Below are 21,907 nucleotides of genomic sequence, written 5' to 3' on the forward strand. Positions count from 1 at the left end.
CTCTGAATTTAATCTAGTACACCAAATACAGAATTTTGGTCTCAAATGTACGTCATTCTTAATGCAAAATAAGATGAAGTGACTTATCTTCATCCATATTTTTAGAATCTTTTGTAACATGCTAAACTCTGGTTTTAAGATGAAAGAGGTAGGAATCTGTATTTGATTGAAATCTTGTAGAAATAGGATGCTTTAGACCCTTAAACTTAGGCTTATAAGAAGTCTTAAGAAATAATTAGTCCTGGGATCATTTAGATGCTTTGCAGTTCTTGAGAGGATCCACCAAGTGTGACGTTCTAGTTCACTTTTTAAGTCTTTCTTTTTTTAAGAGAAAGCAGGTATAGAATATGTTTTCACATGCTATCTTTTGCATGTTATTCTGTAGTCTTTTTAAATGCGATATTTCATAGTATTTCTTGAATTTTTCCTCGTTTCTCCCATAATATATTAAGCATTAGGATAATGATGTGCTTTGAGTCCATTAGGAAAAAGAAAACTAGGCTAAAGAGATATTAGGGGCTGAAGCATATACAATTTTATGGTTTCTTCATAATTGGTTAAAAGTAAATATCTTACTCAAGGCAAGCTCTGTCCCAGATGTTTACAAAAGTTCAACAATGAGCTTGAAAATGTATTAAAGGAAGTAGATTCAGAATTATTTCTTGCTTCTTAAAAAGTAATGCCAAACAATAAAATCCTGAAGACAGTCTGTTCTCTAATATAAAGCTGATATTGTATCAGTGACGTACATAGTATTTTTTTAAGTCCAAATTGCATATATATACCTGCAATGTGCCTGTTTACTTTCTTTGTGCGACCTTTAAATATAAACTGTACATTATAAAATATGTGCAGTGTAGTAGATCTACAATGGAGCTTTTTGTACTTAAATTTTTCCATTCATTTTACATGCATCCTGTCAGGTGCCTCAGTGTGTATTTGTTTAATTCACTGGGCTTTCCTATCACTTGTGAAAAATCTGTAAAATACTTGTGACATGTTGGTTTGGCTGTTAGTGACAGAAATCCTGTGTCTCTCTAGAATGGGCACATAAGGGCACTAATAAATTTTAGTGTAGCCCTTCAATTATGCAAATATATCACTTTACATCTGTCCAAATTCAGTTAAAGAATTTTGTGTAGTTATGAATTCACTTCATTGTACAAGTATTTATTGATTTTTCTTAAAAGTATGTGTGTTTTTCTTTCCTAAGCAAATCTGCATTGCATGTTTCACCTATGTGAACATATATTGTGAAGGTATACGTGATGTTTATTCCTAATTGCCTTGCCTATTATATGAGTGAATCTTCAGTATTTTATTTTATATCTGGAAGAGCAGGTCGATATTGTTCTTCTTAACTTATTCCAGTATTTCTTCACAGATAAATGGGGTTGTAGAAAGATATTTGGTGCCTATTACTGTTTCACATAGTGTTGTCCACAAAACAATTTCAAATGATAGTGTATTAAAAGGTAATAATATTCTTCATGATTAGAATATATTGTTTTTCAAATAGTAACTTATGGTGGTCTCTTTCAAAAAGACATCATCTGTTTATTTGTTTTGGTTATTTAAGTATTTCATGGAATAGCAATAGTATGTCTTCTGGTAAAATTATTTGATAATCCTTATAACAGTAATATTTTATTTTCAATGACTAAGCAAAAGCTGTGCATTTATATAAAATTTGAAGTGCATACATTGCATTGGAGTGCTAGAGTAGGGAAAAAGTAAAGAACAAATTCAAGCAAAGACTGAAAGTTGTTGCTGGACTTAAGAGTAGCATGAAGAGAACAAATTGCAGGATTTAAAGCCAACAAAATTTAAACTTTTATGCATCGTCCCTCTGGATGGTGAATACAAGTTGGCTTGTTTTGATAATGCTTAGGTTCCAAGAAGCAAAAGAAGAAATGGTTTTTAGTCATTTATTTGGCACACAGGACCCGAGATGTGTTTTGGCTAAGATGCAAAATGTATTTCAAAAATTTTTAAATAAAAATTCTTACTTTTTGTCTTTTTACTTACAGAAGGAAAAGAGGGAAAATAACTTTTTCTGTAAATTTTGGCTAAAATTCTAGCAAGTGAACGAAGTATGTGCATGAGTTGCTTGGCAGTGTTGAAGTTTCTGATAACCTGTTTCTACCCTAACACTTCTCATGGTTTTTAAGGCTTTTATGAAGATTACAGACATCTGGGATAATTCAAGCATGCATTTATTCACTTTTTTCTGACACGCTGGCATAGTATCGATAGTCCAATAAAGCCAATGGTCCCAAAGCAGGCTGCAGAATTTTATGCCTCACCCCACAGCAGTGTGACTTTCTTCCTGAAGAAGTCGCCGTGGTTTTAACACGCGGTCAGCCTCGCAGCTCGTGGACGCTCGCGAGGAGCGGCCTTGCTTCCCTGGCCCTTCGCGTAGCCCTGCCTCGGGCCCCTCCCGGCCTCCGTGCCAGCACTGCTGTTTCTCTGGCCCTGTCCTGAAATACTTCTGTGAGCTAATCTGGCAGGAAACCAGGCAGGCTTTTTTATGGGTCATTTTTCTGCTAGTTCCTTCCTGAACTGGTTTCTGCAGGGTCTGACAAGCACTAGTATGAGGGAGGAAAAATTAAATAGGTGGGCAGTGGGGCCGAGGAAGTGTTAAGGAAAGCAGAACGACCTCCTTTGGGTGGCAGCCAGCCATTAGGTGTTAGTAAGATAGACTTGTGTTTGCATACGTACAACTTGACTCAAGGTGTTGTCTGGCAGCAGTTCCTGCATCAGAATCCCTTGTGAGAAGCTGCTAAATCTTCGTGGCCTGTCTGAAGGCTTGCTTTGCGCAGCCATGTTACTATAGCTTGCTTATTGGCTAACAGGTCTGTTGGCAAGCTGTGCTTACCTGATGGCCACCTGCTTCGTGCAGTGCTAAGGAATTGGGTTTTTTTGTTTTTTTTCTCTCTTTTAGTATCCTTTTAGTTCTTATTCTTACTCACCTGTAATATTAAACTATTCATCATTATTTGTCTTAATTTAACATAAAATTACTGGTTTCTGTGTTCTTATTAAATAACCCTAGAAATGCGTTCTTCATTCCTATAAATCTTGCACCTCTCAATTAACTTGTGAGATTATTTTATGCCTTTATAGAAAGGAAGAGTTTTAAAACATCCTAGGAGGAGGCTTTTTTTTTTTTTTTTTTGATAAAATTATTGATTGCTGCTTGCTTTTGGACTGTAGACTAAGTTAATGATCAGAGGTGTTTAAATGCTGGGGGTTTTTTTGTTTTTTTTTTTTTTTCAGAAAGGAAAATTAACAGGTAAGGATGCTTTTCAGCATAGAAAGACTGTCTAGTGGATTTTATTGTTGGAGAAACCTTAAAATCTGTGAGGGTAAATATAGACATTTCTGGACTCATTTCTACCATATCCAGATCCCCCCAGTTTTACTAATTATTTTCTGGAATAGGAGAACGAGCTGTGTTTGTAGTTAGTGAGATACTGCTTTAAGTTCTTTTCAGAATAGCTGGACATTTCTGCTAAATTAGTGAAGTTAAACTGCTGTAATTATTCTTTGGCATTTGAAGACCGTAGTGCAGAATGGGGAGGCTCGACTACACTAGAATTCTTATTTCTGTGTCACTGATCTCTTAAAGGTGTAACTTTGTTAGGGAGATAATCTTTACATCCATGTAAGCTGTAACAACATGGATATAACAGCAGAAAAATGTTAAAACATGAAGCAGAAGGTACTAGGTCAGCTGATGCTTTTTGCTTATGAAGGAAGAAACTGGTGCATATGGGCATCAAGCAGCTTATTACTTCATTGAGATGTGGTGAGACATCTTGGTTAAACAGGTGGGAACAGTATCTGTTTCAAACAAAGGGAAATTGTGAAAACACCTCATGAACAGAAGCAAATGTTTTGGGGGATTGAGGGTAACCAGGCTCCCTCACGCATTTCAGTTGCAGAAATACTGCTAGGTACCAGTGCCAGGCCCATTTGCGTTGGGCAGCAATCTTCCTTCCAGCTTGTTTGGTGATGTAGGAGGCTGAACTGCCTCACGGCAGCTTTCTAGCATTCCCTGCACACCCGGTCATGGGAAGGGAACTCTCAGCGCGCAGCCTGACTGATGGACTCAGCACGCAGTTAACATCTGAGGCAGCATGGAGCTCGAGTCAGCAAACATTTGGGCAGATATCCTGATCTAAACCTAAGGCCAGATTTCTCTCTCTTAACAAAAAAAACCAAACCAAAACAAAAAGTTTTCTTACTTTGAGAATGAGGGTCAAAAATATCAACAAAAGCCATGTCGAAAAAGTATTTGGAAGAAGTGTCTTTATATTGAGGGGGAAAAAAAAGTAAAAAAAGTAGCTGGAGGCCACTGCTGGCAGCACAGGCTATGCTGGATCTTCATAGTTGGTTCATCCTGGATTTTGGCTATTGCTTTTGGAAGGAAAGGAATTATTGAGAACTGTTGGTTTGGGGTCTCCACAAAAGGAGAACATCTGAAAAGACTTTTACTGCTTTTTGGATAGCTTATGGAGGGGGAAGTACTAATACAATATCTGTACTGGAAAAAGTAATCGTTGATACTATAAGATAGTGCTAACTGCCATCCGCTAAAATTTTGTATTGTATAAATGTAGGAAGAGATGCCTCTTGAAAGTTTTTAATAGTTTAACTTAAACCTTTTTTTTTTTTCCTCCATGCGTAAAATAGCAGACAAACTAAAACACACTTTGGGCAGTTTTCTTGCAGAGGGCACTCCCTTGGACAAAGCTGCAGGGCTTCATTGTGCTGCAGGGCAAACAGGGAAGTCCATCATGCAAAAGTTTTTTTGTTGTTGTTCTTTTTCTTGGGTAATAATTGAGACGTTTAGAGGGCTGCCTGATTTTTCGCAAGGGAGCTGAATGAACCAGGTTGTAATAAGTACCGAAGTTAGAATTTCTTATAATACTTTTATTGGTTTTTCACCTGCAGCTCAGAGCTAGCCTACCGCATCTCTGACTTAGATGAGCAGATGTGCAGTGCTTGCATTTTTCTGTCAAATGATCTTCCCTATTTAAAGGCTGAACAGGTAAACTCTTTGTTTTTATAGTTCTAATACAGTGTTTAGTGTGAAACTTTTTTTCCCCCACTGAGTTGAGAGAGAAGATGTTCTCTTATGAAGATACAATACCAAAGTTATGTCCAGACAAGCCCTGATGGCTAACTTGAGAATTAAATTCGCTGGGCAAGTCTCTTAGATGTGCTTTTCAGAACATGTAATTGTGAGAAAAGTTCTATCTAAAGTTAACCTCTCTCTCTTAAATGTCTCTGTATTCTACAGGCTTTCTTTTATGAAAACCTTAAGCCATTAGTATTTTGCTTTTCTAGTGTGAGATGCCATGCTGCTGTTAGTAAATAGGCTTTATTCTTGCCAAAGCGTTGGGAAGCCAAAAATTTGACATCAAGATACTCTGCACCCTAGAAAAGTATAAATATCCTCCACATGCTTTTAGAAAATAACTTGGTCTAGGTCTTCTGAAGATCGGATTCAGACTCCTATGATCTTAATTGCATATCTGTAAATATCTTTGTTTCTAATCATAGAAGTGTAAATGTGGAATTTCATTAGCCTTTCCTTAACTATGCTATTTGCCATTATATTTAAACAACATTCAAAATTGTAGCATACTAAGATGTAAGGTTTTTGTATTTTGTATAAATGTGAATATTTTTTCAGGTCTTTTTTTCTCTCTGCTCTTAAACTGTTTGGTATATCAGAAGGGGTCTTTTTCTTTCACAGGTTTGAGAATTAATGCATTAACTATCTTCTAGTATCAGTGAAGTATTTTTAATTTTTTGCAATTGTATAATGCAAATTATGTTTTAATTGTGCATGGGTAAAGATGCATTACAACCATTGATACTATGGTATGATACTGATCTCAAGTTGAATTTGGCGTTTGTGCTACTTTGCTGATTGTACTAATGTGCTGGTCTATTTACTGGCATGTTTTCAAGAGGGTCATAGTTTGGACACCTTATAATACAGTGAAAGACTGAAAGCAGTTATTCTTAATGTATTTTTAGACATATTGTTACAAAACCTGTCACATTTATAGTGTTTTCTTTGCCCGTGAGAGTTAGAGTCTCAGTTACATAGCATCCCAGTTATATACTGTGTAACTCAGATTTTATTGTTTTGAGCTGTTGTGGTGCTTGATTTAGCAGTTTTCAGTAATGTTGTAACACAATTGGTAACAGTAGCTGTTGACTGCGAGATTAAGGTTTGAGTATTTTTGGCCTGGTGTGTGCAGTCTTGTGACCTGGTCTTGATTTGGGGGGGGGGGGTGTATATAAATATACATATTTTAAAGTGCATGGTTATTTAAAGCTGTGGAGTCATAACTGAAGTAACCACAGAAAAAAATGCCAGTAGAAGGGATTATTATCATAGCTAATATTTTAGGGACTGAGACTTGCTTGTCAGAACTACTGAATCTGAAACTTCATGGTTCAATATGGGGAAGAGAATGAGCAGCATGTTGCGATTTAATAAGTTTAACAGTATATGTGTTTGCATGTGAACAAAAGCTCAAGGTTGTATCCCTGCTAAAGGTTTGACTTGTAAGATGGTTGGCCTTGTTCATGTTTGCAACCAGGGAGGTTTTGTGACGTACTTTGTGTGTGCGCAGGTGTAAAAATTATATACAGGATATAATTTGTGAAGATTAGCATTCTAATTTTTCTTTTAGAATTTTACTTAAGGCTTGTTTTAATAAATAAAAATATTTTTTCAGACAAAAAGAGTAATTTTACTGTGCAGTTTTCCCAGCATCTCTGCAGACTTGTAGGGAATTCCCATTTTTTTCTTACTAGCTTATAAGCTAATGCTAAAAACAAAAATTATATATTTGAACTGTCTGAACAAGTGTACATAAATAACCAATGTATAGTGTATTACATACACTATTGTAAATATGCCTTCTTCCCTGAGCTCTACCTAATGCCCTTTTCCTGGCAATAGGGGCATAGCAATGTGCAGTTTTCTGTTTTAGTACTGTTTGGGTGGGAAATACCAATTCCAATTTTATCATGAGTAGGTTATATTGTATTTAAAGTGTCCAGGGATTATGATTCAGTGTGTGACATGATTTAGAATCTAGGAAACAGCACAGGGAAAGGAAAACAGACAACTTTGGATATTTTTTTTTTAAGAGCACAGTTATTACAGTAGTTATAGCCTAATAATTTCTATGTAGGGAGTACACAGACCATTACTACAAGAAACCAATGGAATTGTTTGTAAAGTTAACTTGAAAGTAGTAACTGCCCTTCAGCTGTTTTGAGGGTGGTTGTTTTTTCTTTTTTGTAGCAAATTGTATCAGGTAATAAGTGGAAAACTCCCTGAAACATACTTGATAGTTTTACAGAACAGCTTTATTGGTACTGAGTTGTCATTTTAATAGATATCATTAAAACAAATTAAACCTTTTGATCAGTTTTCCTGAGCAAGATGCTTTCAGTATTTTTATGTAAATCTAGCATGCATTTTTCCTTTTTCTTCTGACTTATGCAACTTAAGTATTTTGTTGTACTAGAGAAAGTTCAAGTGTACAGCCAGAAGTTGTCTTCTATCCTGAGAGAGTGCCATTCTTGCATATCATTTTCTCTATGAAAGTTTAGGTTTTAAGCAGTTTTCCCTAAAAAGCATTGTTTGCTGCTCCTTGTTTTAGGTTGCAAGCAAATTTTAACACCTATCAATGCTACTTTTGGTCCAAATTTTGGTCATTGCCCAGAAAAGCCAAGTTACTTTGTTCTGCTGAAGTTTTAATTGATGTTGCTTATTGTGGGGATAAGAATTAATTTTGGGTAGCATTTCTTATTGCATATTCTTAAAACAATTTCTCCATTAACTTGCATTGCAGGGGTGTTTATTCTTTGCTATGTGAGTAGTGTATTCTTATGTTCTTGAATTTCATTAGTTTCATAAATGCAAACTAATTAATTTACTGCTCTTAATAGTCACTGTTAGTATTTCAAACTGATCTTGCAGTCCAAAGAAAGAAAATAGTCTAATGGATGCTAGTATTTCATGGGTAATAATTGAGATAACCAGTGCATCCTCAGGATAGTTTCAGTCCCTGTAATATATTCTTTTAATGCATTTTTAATGTGTCTGCCATCAAATATAGTTACAGGTAGTTAACAAGACCTTTTATTCATATGGTTTATAAACCTGACTGGGTAGGTAAGCATAATGAAACTAACAGTTAAACACAGTAGAATCTGTCTCTTAGCCAACACAATGAGTTAGCTGTTCAATCTCATACATGGCTTAATGCAGGGAGGAGAGTGAGCAGCATGATGCAATTTAATAAAATTATCCCGGGAACTTTCATAAACAAACTGTAGGGTCTAGAGCTTGTACCAAATTACTTTGTTTCAAGATAGATCCCCCCCCCCCCAACAAAGCCATACCACTTTCATTAATCTTCTGTTGAACAGAAAGTACAAAAAGAGATGCCTTTCCTTTGGTACTCCAGCAGGTACCTTAAGTAAAAATACTGGCAATTTTGTTACCAGTGAGGAAATTTCCTTCCTGATTTGAGGGAGTGAGGAGAACAGCAGGAACTGACCAGATAAATTGCATTTTGGTCAAAACCAATTGACAAAATGTAGTTTGTATACTCAGAGCAAGACTCCATTTGGAGCCGGGTGTCTGAGCACCCCTTCTGGCTGACCCACGAGACCGGGAGTGCTTGAGACTCTTTGGAACAAGAGTGACTTCCTTTCCTCTGATGTACCATAATGTGACCTTTTCTCTTTTTCTCTACAAACTGTAAATGAGAAAAAGTCCACTTAAGAGTCCACTCAGTCTGAATATAATGGGGTATTCTGTTTTGCTTTCAGGTACTCTGAGATTACATGAAGTTTTGCCCTGTATTTTATATCTATATGCTGTAATGCAAACTGTATGTTCTCCAAGAAATAGTATAGTTTGAGATTTGAAGTTTCTCATGGTTTTTTTTCCATATTTTAAACACTTCCCCTTGTCTTTCCTTGGGGGAGAGAAAGGGGGAAGAGGAGAAATCCCTCTATTTTTATTGCTTGAAATGAAAGTGTTTTGTCTTCAACCTAATTATAATGTTGAATCTGAATTTATTTCAATGGCACTTAAGTGGTTAGACTGTTGATGGCTTGCCTGGCTTTCATTTCTCCTCTCAATTTGATGAATGCCCATAGCTTTGTATATTTTAAGACCACCACGTGAAATCTATTGTCAAAGCTCCTTTCTGTTTTAAGTAATGTTTTTTCATGGTAATATGTGTGTGGAAATATCTCTCTGGTGTCTTTACTTGCTTATTTGACTTATAAATTCTAGGTACTTTGTTAACAGAATAAAATCATTTATAACCTATTAAAAATACTAAGTCTGTTTTTGAGAAATATTTTTTTATTTGTAATCAACAAGCAGAAGCTAAGAGCTATTCTTAATCTATTGAAAAATTAAAATTTTTAATTGAGATGGTATTTCTTTGTCATATTATATTTGCCTTTGCATCCCCTCACTAGAAAGTCTAGATCTAAAATATAATTTTGTGTCATAATTATTGTGTCATACTTTACACTAGACCTTTGTAATATGGAGTCTAATGGTAGATTGATTGGTTTGGGTGTCTAAGATGCAAAATACAATCAATGTTGTTTTTTGTGCGCTAGTTTTTTTGCGATTGATTTCAGCTGTTGAATCTGATCTGGAGCAATATCATTACTCTGAAACAAAATTGGATAAAGAAGCTATAAAAGATAGAAACTCATACCTTGAGTAGCTGCTATAACAATCTACAATGTGATTTCTTTGGTCAAATCACTTATTTGATCAACATCATAGCAGATGGTAACCCTATAAAGTATATTACCTTGTTTACAAGAACATTAGACCCTGAGTCTGTTGAAATAAGTTTTAAATATTGTCTCCTTTATCTTATACCACCAAGAACAGTAATTTTCAGTTTGATTGTAAAAAACAATTTTTTATTAGATAAATGTTTGGACCTGTTTCTTCAAAATGAATGCATATGTTGAAATAATGAGGCAGCAATTTTTTTTCAATTGTTCTTTGAAAAGAACCTTAAATGCTCTCAATCCTGTTTGAAAAGTGACATTAAGCAAAAACCTTAAAATATATGTAGAATTCAATCTATAAAGGTAGAAGGCCTCTTTGCTCGCTTGGCCTGGTGTTGCCGAGGTGAGTGAGGAGCAGCGGGTCTCGCTGGTGCCCTGGGCTGGTGCCTGCTGGGGCGCAGCAGGAGGGCACAGCAATTGCTGCGTGAGCCAGAACCAGGCTGCAGGCTGCCAGCTGAATCATCCAGGACCAAATTCACTGAATTATTCAGTTAAACTACAGCGTAGCTTCTATAAAAGTAACCAATTTTGATTATGAAAAATATGAAGTCAACTCCTGAGTCATTTCAATGACTTACCATCCTTCATGCCTACTTTAAAAAAAAGAAAAAGAAAAAAAAAAAAGGTGGGGGTGGGTGTAGGACCTCGTTAGACTTCTGTCTCCTTGATTGCATATAGTGTATTATCTCTACAAAAATATTTGCAGGTGATTGTTGAATTTCCCACTCTTTTGGATTGCCTAAGCAGGTTGAGCTACTGGAGCCTTTCCCTGTGCAGAGTATTTTTCAGTGCACTGATAACTCCTACAGCTTTTCTGTCTCCTCTTAACATCCTCGATGAATTAGTGGATACCGGAGTTGAACACTGTTTTCTCGTAGAAGGGGTTAGATAAAGATGATGATCTCCCTAGTTCCATTCTGTTTTGTATTTTCCGGGAAAATGCTTGAATCCATTTGATCACACTGTTGCTTTGAGACCTTGTGTTGAATTTATTACCCAAGATGGTGCCTGTGCTCTCTTCAGGATTGCCGCTTCCCAGTGCAGGGTCCTCTGTCCTGAAGTTGTATCTTATGCTCCTGGTTTATTGATGTAGAACTACAATTTAGCTGTATTAAAGTATGTATTATTTCTTTGTGCCCAGCCTGCTAGATTTTGTTTGGGTCACTGCATTAGTCTTATTTTCCTCATTGTTCCCTGCTGCTGTGATTTTTGTGTCTTGCAGCAGTTGACTGGTTGTTTTTCATCTGTGCCATTGGTGGAAAAAAACATTAAATAGTTTAAAGACCAGAAGAGATTCCTTTTGCACCACTGCAGAAGCTTCTGTGGTTTCCTGGTGCGGGGAGTGTAGTGATGTGGTGTGGGCTGCGCTGGTGGGGCCGGGGACGGCAGCGCCGTCGCTCCAAGTGACAAAACCGTCGTGGGGTAGCAGGAGCTCAGGGGTTCCTGACGTGCTAGAGCCAACTTCTCCATATAGTCTTCCAGGAGGTTCTGAAGTGTCCGTATAGGTACTTCATGTGCAAATTCTGATTAAAGAGCAGATATAGATGCAAGGCTATTTTTGGCTTGTAGGAAAAAAAATAATGCCCCATGAAAGGGAGGAAAAAGACACCTGGTAGAAAACAACAGTGTTCAGTGGTCCTGACTAACGTGGCTAACTGTGCTGGGTTTTTTTGTTGTTGTTGTTGGTGGTGGTTTTTTTGTTTTGAAGAACAAACTCAGGAGACTACTTAGAAATTAATTTTCCTTCCCATCTTAAAATGTTACATTTTGTTTTAGAGTGGTTTCTTTAAACAAATTGTTTGCATAATACAAATGACTGAAGAAAAATATGACAGTTTTCCACTATACGTGTGCTTATTTAGCAGAACCTTTAAATAGGTCCTTATGTCCCATTGACTTCAATTCTTAAATGAATAATATGTTTTGCTGATTAGGGAGTCATACATTTAAACAGTCTGTACTTAAATCATGGATTGATATATTTCCTAAATAGGTTTTTATAATGTACTGTGTCTTAGATTTTCAGAAATGTTTTGTCTTGCAGTAAGATATTTTTCTTAATTTTTTTTTCCTCCTACTCTCTGTTCCTTTTGAAACTAAAGCAATGGAAAACTTGTTATGATAATCACTGTATTACTGATGCTGTTGTTTCTGGCAGAAAAGAGTCAGTTGTGCCAAAAGATTACTTTTGCCTTTGTCAGTGCCAGCCACGAGTTTTAACTCAGCTCCTGGATCAATTACAATAAAACAACAACAATGCTGTCAGCTGCAAAATGCAGCAAACTTGCACAAATTGTTGGCTCAGTATTTTTTTTTTTTTTTTTTCATTTCTAAAGAGCATTCTCCAGCCTTGAGGATCTTTCCTGAAGTACACAAAAGGAGTCTGTATTTTTAATCTGGCTGATTGTACTGTACTTTCAGTTTAACATGCCTTCTTCAGGCTCTCTTTGTTACAACAGTATTTTATAGCTTCATAAAATGCATTTCTAAGGAAATAATGATTAGAATACTATTACTCCATAGGTGATTATTTACATATCAGCTTGTATTTTCTTGTATTTTATTTTGTGATGTGACCAGTCTGATGTATATGCATGAAAAATTTTATAGTTGCAGTAAGTTAATAAAGTTTGGGGTTAAGGGTGATTGTGTGGAGTAACTTGCACTTGGTTCTTATTTATAAATCGTGACACTACAGAGCTTCATAAAGAATTTCTACCGTGCATCAAAACTATGAGAGAAGTCTGGGTGCCAGGAGGCAGAAGGTAATTAGGGGAGTTCTGCAGGCCGAGGGGCATGGGGGTGCACCACTGAGAATGGAATTGTTCCGCCCTTAAATAAATACAAGTTCTGGCTATACATGTAATCAGACCTAATTAGTAGAGTAACAATCTTATCCTATATGAGTGGCTGTAAAAATCCAAGTGCTTTTTACAATTGGCTGTTTTGGAATGTGTTTTAAAAGATGTTTTAACTAAATAAGTTTTGAGTAAAGAGTAATTATTTCTTTGGAACAAGTGTTGGCAACAGTATTTCTAATTGTTAGCTAGGTAATGTATTTTTTGGTTCTATGTTCTTATATATGTTGAGTTTAAAGAGCTCCTTATTTTCTCCTTCCCCTTTCTTTTTTGAGCTGTAGCCTGGATTTGCATAAAGGGAACTGATTCTAAAAGAACCGTTAGAAAATTAAAAAAAGATTCCTGTATCAGTAGAGACAACATCATGAATTTCTCTTTTTTCTTCTTTTTTTTTTTCTCCCTCCCCCCCAACTGAAATATAAAGCATTCTGTCTTGTCTTTTATGGTAAAGTAACTTGCATGTAGTGTAAAGACCCAGTAGGGGAAATAGTTTGGCACTTTTTTCAATGCTCAAGCAAGACATGAGAGCAAGGAGTAGATAACAACAATACATTTCACAGTATGTGCTGCAATAGTCAGTGCTTAAGATGTAAGATAAATGAGGCTGTGCAAAAAGCGAGGCTACCATGGTTGCATTTGTTTTGTTACTCGAGTTAATTTATGGATTGTGTGGGGAAGGCACTGCAAATGGGCAAATCTTCCTGACTCTTTATGCTCCAGGTTTCAGCAGCTGCAGGTGTCCAGACGAATAGGTTGCTTTGTAGCCTACTTCATTAACAAGTTCCTTGTTAACGTTAACTTTTTGTTTTTAGAATTACTGCTTTTAAGTATGTGGAGGAGATTGACGCTGAAATCAAATTCAGAGAACTTTCTGCTTTTTGCTGTCTTTTATTATAGGTCTGTACTTTTTCTTTTTATTGCTAGGTATGGATGAGCGAACAGGTGCCACATCTTGGGGAACAAGTGGTCAACCAAGTCCTTCGTATGAATCTTCAAGGGTAAGGTTCCCACTTAATAATTCATACTTCAAGTTTATGGGAATGTGCAATGAAAATCAGCAGATGATTTGGCAAAGTTTTTGAAGGGTAAGCTCCTCTTGTATAGACTAGCATCTTTTAGAGGCTTTAATAACTTTGATATACTGCAATAGTAATTCATGTTTCTAAAGATAAAAAATATATAGGTTTAGTAGTTATGAAAATAAAAGTATATAACTGTATAGTTGAATGATAGCATGTGTTTTCTTTACCTTGTGGTCAGAAAATTAAAGTAGAAATCATGTTACTTATTCAGGAACAGGTTTATTGGCAAAGTGTAGGGAACTCTAGCCTCTCCATTAACATTACCCAGTTATAGCATGTGCTGCATCATGGTGTTGGAGAGAGGCATCACTTTCTGAATACCCCCATCCTACCCTTGTTGCGGCTGCATCCATCCTGTTATTGATCTAAACTTTTTAATAGTATCTAATACCCTACAGTAAACTTGACTTGATAAAACCCAAATAAATGTGAACAAAGTTTCCCCTTAATAAATTGCATTCCTTTTCATCTGCTCAGTTTTCTTTTTATGAATATCTACTTCCTAAGAAGCCAATGGTTTAAGTCCCCAATTAATTAATTAATAGAAATACATAGCATAACTGATGAACGTAGTTCAAATATTCTGTTCTGATTCAGTAGCCTTGTGCCAGAGAGCTGTCAGCTCTTGTAGCTCTGGCTTTCTTTTGCTGTGGAATGATGTGGGGGATCAGGGAGGTTGTGAGACTGTGGATCTTGTCCAGCTCAATGGATATTGTACCTGAATTTAGAGGTGAGTATTAGAAAGATTCATCCTGGAATCTTAATTTTTTTCCCCTTGATCTTCAATAAATAAGCTATAATAAAAGGACAGAAGAACTTTTGGGGTTGTATTTGTCTGACAGCTGCAACATAGAGATTAGGCATCCTTTTTAAACATCCTGCGTAACTTGAGGCATGAAGCCCAGGCTTTAGATATCCCGGTCTTGTCTACATTTGAAATGGAAACTTACTGTGCAGTTCTTAGTAACTGGTATTTTTACGGTAAGTGTTTAGTGTTCTGACACTTACTCATTCATGAAGCTGCTGATCAATATCAATCAATCATAACCTTGCGTAACTGAAATATGAGCTTGTGATTCCTAGGCTGTGGCACTGTATTAATCACATATATTCTCAGGGAGAGGGTCAGCCAACTGGAATTCCAAAAATGTAAAGTTGGGGTGCCTGGGTGGTTTTATTTTTATTTATATATATATATATATATATATATATATATATATATATATATATATAATGTATGTATATATGTATATATAAAATATGTGTGTGTGTGCACACACACGCACACACATACATATACATATATACACACACACACGTATACTGTAACTGAAGTGCACAAGCAGGAAATTAAACACCGGCTGAGAATCAGCCTCCCACAAATAATACCAAATAAAGGTGGTGATAAAGGCAGACGTTAGTGCTCTAACAGAGGTATACTAGAAGCTAGAATCATGTGAAGAGGCCAGTGCTGTTTGTGTGTATCATTAAGAGCAACAGAAGAACTGTAAATATAAATTTGGCTTGAGCTTTATGGAAGACTTCAGAAAACAGAGATGTTAACTACTGGTCAGGTTCTCCCCACAGCAGTTGTAACTTTAGACTTAAAATAGTATGTGAAAATACAAATTTTTCCTCCCAGCAAACAATTCTTGCTGAATCATTATTATAGGACAGTTTTAGCTGGTCAGTTGCATTCTAGCCAAACTGAGCATCATAAGAGTTGGTGGAATCTGTTCCCCAGAATGTTATTCAAATATTTCTTCCTTTTTTGTGTAAGTGCAAGGATTTTTTTCCTCATGTAAGTAATTTGAGATGATATTGGAAGTTTATTCTGTAGTACCAATTATTTACAGCTTGTTTAAAAAAAAAAAGAAGAAGAAAAAAAAGAAAAAAAAAAAAGACAGTCCGTGAAAATCTGTATGTTCATTTAACTGGAGCATGCTATTTTGATAGGTATTTACTAATTCAGACTAAATATGTTATAAACTACATCTAATTTTATGGATTGGTGGTTAAAGCTGTTTTGATTTTTAGGAGGTTCAAAAAATGGAAAATACTGACACAGACTTATTTTCATACTTTTATTTGTGGATGAGGTTAATGATTTTATAGTAAAGCTTTGTGTGCTTCGCTCTAAAATTTAGAACAGGAAAACCCTTAGTAGTCTATATGTAAACTTAGACTTAAAAGGAAACCATCAAGTTCACCTCTCCCTTTTGCCCCCCAGGATAATGTTTTGTATGTGCCTGTTCCATTTTAAAATTGCTTGCTTTCTTATAGTGTCTATGTGCTTGTTTGTGTAATTTTGAACTTGGTAAAGTTTCCTTCACTTTGATAGGAAATTTTTTTGTCAAAAGGTAGCAGAAATCATGTGGGGGGGAAAAATAATAATCTAGTCCTAAATTCTAACTGAAAGATTCTCATTACAAGTTGTGCATTTTCACAGATACCTACGCTACCTTTCTTTATGGAAAACCTGTTAAATACGTAAATTTGCTCGGAGTAAGTCTTGTGTTAGCACAGAACCTGATGTTAGACTGTCCATAAAACTTCTCTGGCGGAATGCCTGTAGCTGTGAGCTGTTGGCGCTTGGCTCCTTGGCCTCCGAAGTGTTCCTGATGGGCTTTGGGACTACTGGCTGACCGGAGCTGTAGCTTGTCCTGGGAGTCTGCTGTGCTTGTCTTCGAAAGGAGATGCAAGTCTCTGGTGCCAGCTGTTGAAAGGCAGCAGAACATCTGCATCTCCTTGGGTTCATGGGGGTATGATCATCAGGCACAGAGGAGTAATAAGATAGATTTATCCCACACAGTCAGATTAGATAGTGTTGAATCGAAGTTAAGTGGGTACCCAAAGGAATTCAGAGGGTTTGGCCCGTGAATTTTGATCTTTGTCCAGGCCTTCATTGCACGTAGATGATGGGTGAGGGAAAACCAGCTTTCTCTAGAGCACTGTATTGAAAGACAGTTGTCTGGAGTATCATTTAAATGATAACGATTTTCTATTAATTCTTAAATTCTTAAGTGTTTAAATTCCTTTCCTTTTAAAGGAAAACTCCGGTGTTGTATTTCTCCCAAAAGGTCATGAAATACGTACTGTCTGTATATAGAATTTATAACTGTTAAAAGCATTAATTCAATCCATGGCCATGTTTTTCTGCAAAAAGTAGAACAAGGGAAATTCTGTTCTGCATTGAAATCACTGGAAAAGCACTGGACTTCATACAGCAGTCTAGATCAAGTTTGTATGCGTACATTTTGATCAAGATGTATTGCCTTTTTTTTCTTTCAACTAGTCAATAATTAGTGAAACACATTATGCTACTGATTCAAAGAATTTTGAATAAAGACAATTTCTGACTGCTACGTCTTACCCTGACCAGATCAGATGACTGAGTGTGAGGAAGAGCTAAAATGAGTGTGAGGAAGAGCTAAAATGAGTGTGAGGAAGAGCTAAAATGAGTGTGCAGGTTTTTATTGGGAGAGAACAGATCAGTTTCTCAGCAAGCAGGGCACATGATGCAGTTTGTTTGCCTTTTGAGTTCCTGAATGCTTCCTCGTGGTGACGTACAGACTTTAAAAAGTTATAATTGTCTTATTTGTTAACATGTTAAACATTTGCTAAAATAAGGCTACAAAATCCAGTGCTTTTTCCTCATAGATTTCAGTACAGAATGTTACTCTTGTCCTAATTGTTCTTACTACTTTACTTGCCTGTTTACAGGAAAATGGCAGCCTTCATGGAAAAAGCTCAGACCTCTCCACAGACATAGAAAAGTTGAAACCTCAAGAGGTACTACTTATGCTTTTTACGTTGTGTGTGGTGGGCTTTTTGTTTTGTTTTTTTTTGTTTTGTTTTGTTTTTTGGGGGTTTTTTTTGTTTGTTTGTTTTTAATCTGCCTGCAGCCTGCCACTGGAGTTTTCCTTTAAAAGTCACAATAAAGTGACAGAATTGGATAAGAGTTTAAATTACTGGACCAGTATTGACTGGAATTTTCAAAGGCACGTAAGGATAATCAATTTTCAACAAAATAGAATTGGAAATTGGTGGTAGTTAAGTACATACTTCTTCTAGGCTTATTAGATAAGACAGTAGAAGATGGGATAAAGGAGATCTTCCTTTCCCTCTTTTCCTTGCTCCTTCTAAAGGTCTGTTTAGCTAAGTGTAGTTGGTCTGATTGTGTCCAATAACAATGCTTAAGGAAAGAGCTTAAGTACAGGACAAACACTTTCACTACCTTTGCCTGGCATACTCTCCCAGCTGATCCCAGCAATTAGTGATACAGGAGGTTTCCCGGCCAGAGTCAACCTCTTGGTCACTGTTCTCGTAGTTACTGATAGATTTGTTCTCTGCTGGTGGCTAATTTTTCTGACTCTAGTTGTAATTGTGGCAACAATAACGACTTAAACATTTTGTGGCAAAAATACTGACGTGTTTGTGTGACAACCAGTGATTTAACTATTTCTACCATGTTCCTCTGTTCTGAATAAGAATGATTAATTGTTACCTATGCACTTCATAATTCAATGTTGGGTTTTTTTCGTGAACATCTTTGTTTTACATGCCAGTTGTCTGTCTCTCCTCTTCTCTGCCAAACTGAAGAATCAACGTCTATTGGTCTCTGCTTGTATAGCAACTGTTACAAATCTCTGATTAGTTCTTGTGCCCTTCTCTGTATCTTTTCTACATATCTCGTATAACTTAGAGTTGGGATGATCACTGCTGCATGCACTATTCAAGATGAGGGCGTGTCACCAATTTCTGCAATGGCATAATAATACTTATTTTCATCATCTCTTCCTTTCTTATTCATTCCTAAGAGTTGTCTTACCCTTCTTGACTGTCACTGAGCTCTGAGATGATGTCACTTAAACTGTGGAGAATAATACTACTTTTTTTCTTTTCTTACGGCTACAATAGTTACCACATTGTTGTCACTGCACAGTTATTTTTTAGCCTGTTTCTTTTGTGTTTATCTACACCAAATTTTATCTGCTGCTTTATTGCTAATTTTTTAGAGAACTTTGCAACACTTTACTAACATGTAGTTCTGACTGTTTTAAAATATTTTTTATAATCGAAATTTACCACTTCTTCATTTACTCTCTCTTTTTGATATATTTATGGAATAATTGAAGAAAGCTGGTACTGGTACAGTTCCTTGGGGAAATAGGGAAAGTGCACTGGTAGCTTCTGTTCACTCTGAAAACTGGCCATATAATCCTGTGCTTGGGGTGGAGTGTTTGTTTATGTATTTTAATCTTTTGATCAATAATTAATCCACAAGAGATCCTTCTCCCATATCCCATAACAGTGTAGTTTATTTTAAGAGCCTCTGGTAATACCTCATCAAAAGCTAAAATAGTCTTATTTCAGTACTGTTTTAAACTAATATCCAATTTTGAAAACAAATATTTGAGAATCACTGCAGGCCTAAGAAAACCTTATATAAGAACTTTATTTTTTTGTTGCCTCATATATTCTAACACTGAAAGATCAGTGAGTATCTATATCTCTAGAATCGGCTGTGATGATCTTAAATTTATGAAAAGGCACAAATTGAGACATTAGTGACTTCTGTGTGCAAAAACTCTGCTTCATAGGCCAAACATTTTGTTAGAAAAATAAACCACTTGAAAATTCATCTATTGTGGTAAATAATAAAAAAAGTAGGAAAGTTTTATTTTAGAGGAATAAATTGGGAACGGAAATTAGCAGGTCAGTGTGGAACTCTACAAAATGCTGATTTCTGCCTTATCCTTGAGATGATTATTATACTGAAGTCCATATGCAATACTGTGTCCAATTTTCTTTCTATTGTGGTGCTTGTTTTCCTTCCAGCTCTTCAGTCTTGCTTTTTCTTCTAAATGTGCAACTGCGGTGCTTTTTTGATGGCAATCTTCTGAGTAATGTATGCAAGTCCCTCCCTTATTTGGGTGATATGGAACTGAAGATACTTTTGCCTGTGTTGATGATCCCTTGTATTAGAAGTGTAGCTGGCTCTTTAGCATATGTTGCAGAGACCTATAAAGGTATTTTTTGAAAGCTTGGTTCTATTAGGGTCTTAGAAGCAAATTCTGAACCAAATAGCGTGTTGGTTGAGCCCAGTAAAAGCATGGTGCTTCCCCTACAGCTGTTGGAAGTTTTGTTGCCCTGTTGTGAGATGCTTCTGAACTTTTAGCTTTTCCAATTTCTGTGGAAGTTGTAATTTATAGAAGAAAATTCATAATCTAGGAACAAGTTGGTATAATCACTTTTGGGGGGATAAACATTGTCCTTTAAGTAAAGATTCTTCTGCTGTAGTTTTTATTGCAGTGTAGATAATGGTTGCTTTTATTTTGTGAACAATACCGCTCTGTGAGGTTTTCTTCCATTGTGTTGGGTTTGTTATAATGTGTCTTTGCAATAAATGGAGTAAGTTAGTTTTTCATCTGTTTGGATTTTTCTCCAAAAGAAACAAATCTAAAATTATTTTTCATAAGACATTTCCTAGCTGGATAGCTTTTTTGTTTTTTTTTTCCAATAATAATTTTAACTGTAAAACACTTTGCATAAATTAGCAGAAATATTTTGCTTTCAGAATCAGAACTGTGGGTGCTGTAATTCTTTTCTAGCATATATACACAATAAAAATGGGGAATGTAAATTCTGAACTGATTTAACATAGAAACTATTTTCAGTATTGAGAAGCAGTTTATCTTCCTTTTCATCTACGTAACTCTTCTATACTTGTACTGGAAGCCAGAGTTGAATGGATCAAGGTACCACTGCTAGATTTAGATGGTATTGTAACATCAGTTATTCCCTCTATGTATGTAAAATATTCAGACATGTATTTTAGAGGTCAAATATTGTACTTTATATGCCCATCCTATTCTTCCCCCCCACATCAGTAGTACTTTTAATTTGCAAAGAAGTCAAAATATAGTAATGAGATAGCAGGTTTTGAAATAGTATTTTATACCTCTTAATCTCAGGTACATAACAAGAAAGGAAGCTGTTAAATAGCAAAACAAGACAAGAGGGACACAGAAATACAGTAAGTGTTATCAAGTCTGTTGTATTTGTGTCCTTTTTGTCCTTTTTTTTTTTTTTTTTTGAGGGGGAGGGAGGTTGTTTGGTTATTCTGCTGGTTACTTGCTTTTCCTTATGTATGCTATAAGTAAGCAGATGATTCAGGGTGAAATCAAAGGCTAAATTAAATATCCCGTATTTAGTGCGTAGGATGTTTCCCAAAATGCAACTTATTTTTCAGTAATTTGATTTATGGGCAGCACTTTCCAAAGCAGGTTCCAAAATTTGGGCTCTAAATAATTTAGGTAGGTGTCTAAGTACTGTCTTTAAGCATTGTTGTTAGCATGTTGGCCATACTTGTATTACTTTCTTTCCTGGTTTATAGTTTAGTTGAGAACTAGAAAAATCTCTTTTCAGTGATATAAACAGGTAACTTCTTATTGTTACTTCCTGTGATATTGAAATTAGCATTGGAATATGTTTACAAATTAGTTTCCTTTGTGGCCAAGGAAATGTCCTATTTCGTATCATGTTGATATTTGTCTCATAAGATTTGAGAGAGATGTAACTGGCCATTTGGTTTAGCTGTTTAAAATCAGATTCATCATGCACTAAGTTAATTCCCTGGAAAGAAAGGGATTTAGAACCGGAGAAAACAGTGATTATTTCAAAATGGATTCCTTGTTCAATATATTGTGTCCTCCTGCCCTTCCCCTTCCAAACCTTTACAAGGTAAAACCGACATCATGTTTTCAGTTGGTTTCATATGCTGTTACTGGACACTTAGCATTCATCTATTGCAACTTGATATGTGGAAATAACTAATCAATATTTTTAGAGCTATATTACAAAGCATGTAATTTACGGTGGTACTTCGAGGGTACTTGGGGAAGGTCTCTTGACTTTTCCCAATAACACCTGAAATCTAGGGTAATGTTACCTGCTTTTTTTTTTTTTTTTAATAAGTAGCAGGTGCCTGTGTATAGGATATATGTATAAAGCTATGTTTCTGTCTTTAGGATATTGTAATTGAAGATTAAAAATTGCTAATAGTGAAAGGGAATCAGAATTAAAACTAGG

The 21,907-nt window shown here is 35.9% G+C and overlaps 1 protein-coding gene across 7 annotated transcripts in view; it reads left to right on the forward strand.

Annotated features, from left to right (window-relative positions):
* TCF12 (transcription factor 12) overlaps nucleotides 1–21,907 on the forward strand; it is a 184,538-nt gene that overhangs the window by 38,567 nt on the left and 124,064 nt on the right. For 4 of the 7 annotated variants that reach the window (XM_067305579.1, XM_067305582.1, XM_067305584.1 and 1 more), the window contains 2 exons: nucleotides 13,656–13,729; nucleotides 17,537–17,605. In XM_067305579.1, coding sequence (XP_067161680.1) covers nucleotides 13,656–13,729; nucleotides 17,537–17,605 — 143 coding nt within the window. Of the gene's footprint in view, nucleotides 1–13,655; nucleotides 13,730–17,536; nucleotides 17,606–20,821; nucleotides 20,853–21,907 lie in introns of those variants that run through there. The other 3 variants (XM_067305580.1, XM_067305583.1, XM_013957096.2) reach the window with 2 other exon arrangements.

Source organism: Apteryx mantelli, chromosome 15 (assembly GCF_036417845.1).
Source record: "Apteryx mantelli isolate bAptMan1 chromosome 15, bAptMan1.hap1, whole genome shotgun sequence".
Classification (NCBI taxonomy): Eukaryota; Metazoa; Chordata; class Aves; order Apterygiformes; family Apterygidae; genus Apteryx; species Apteryx mantelli.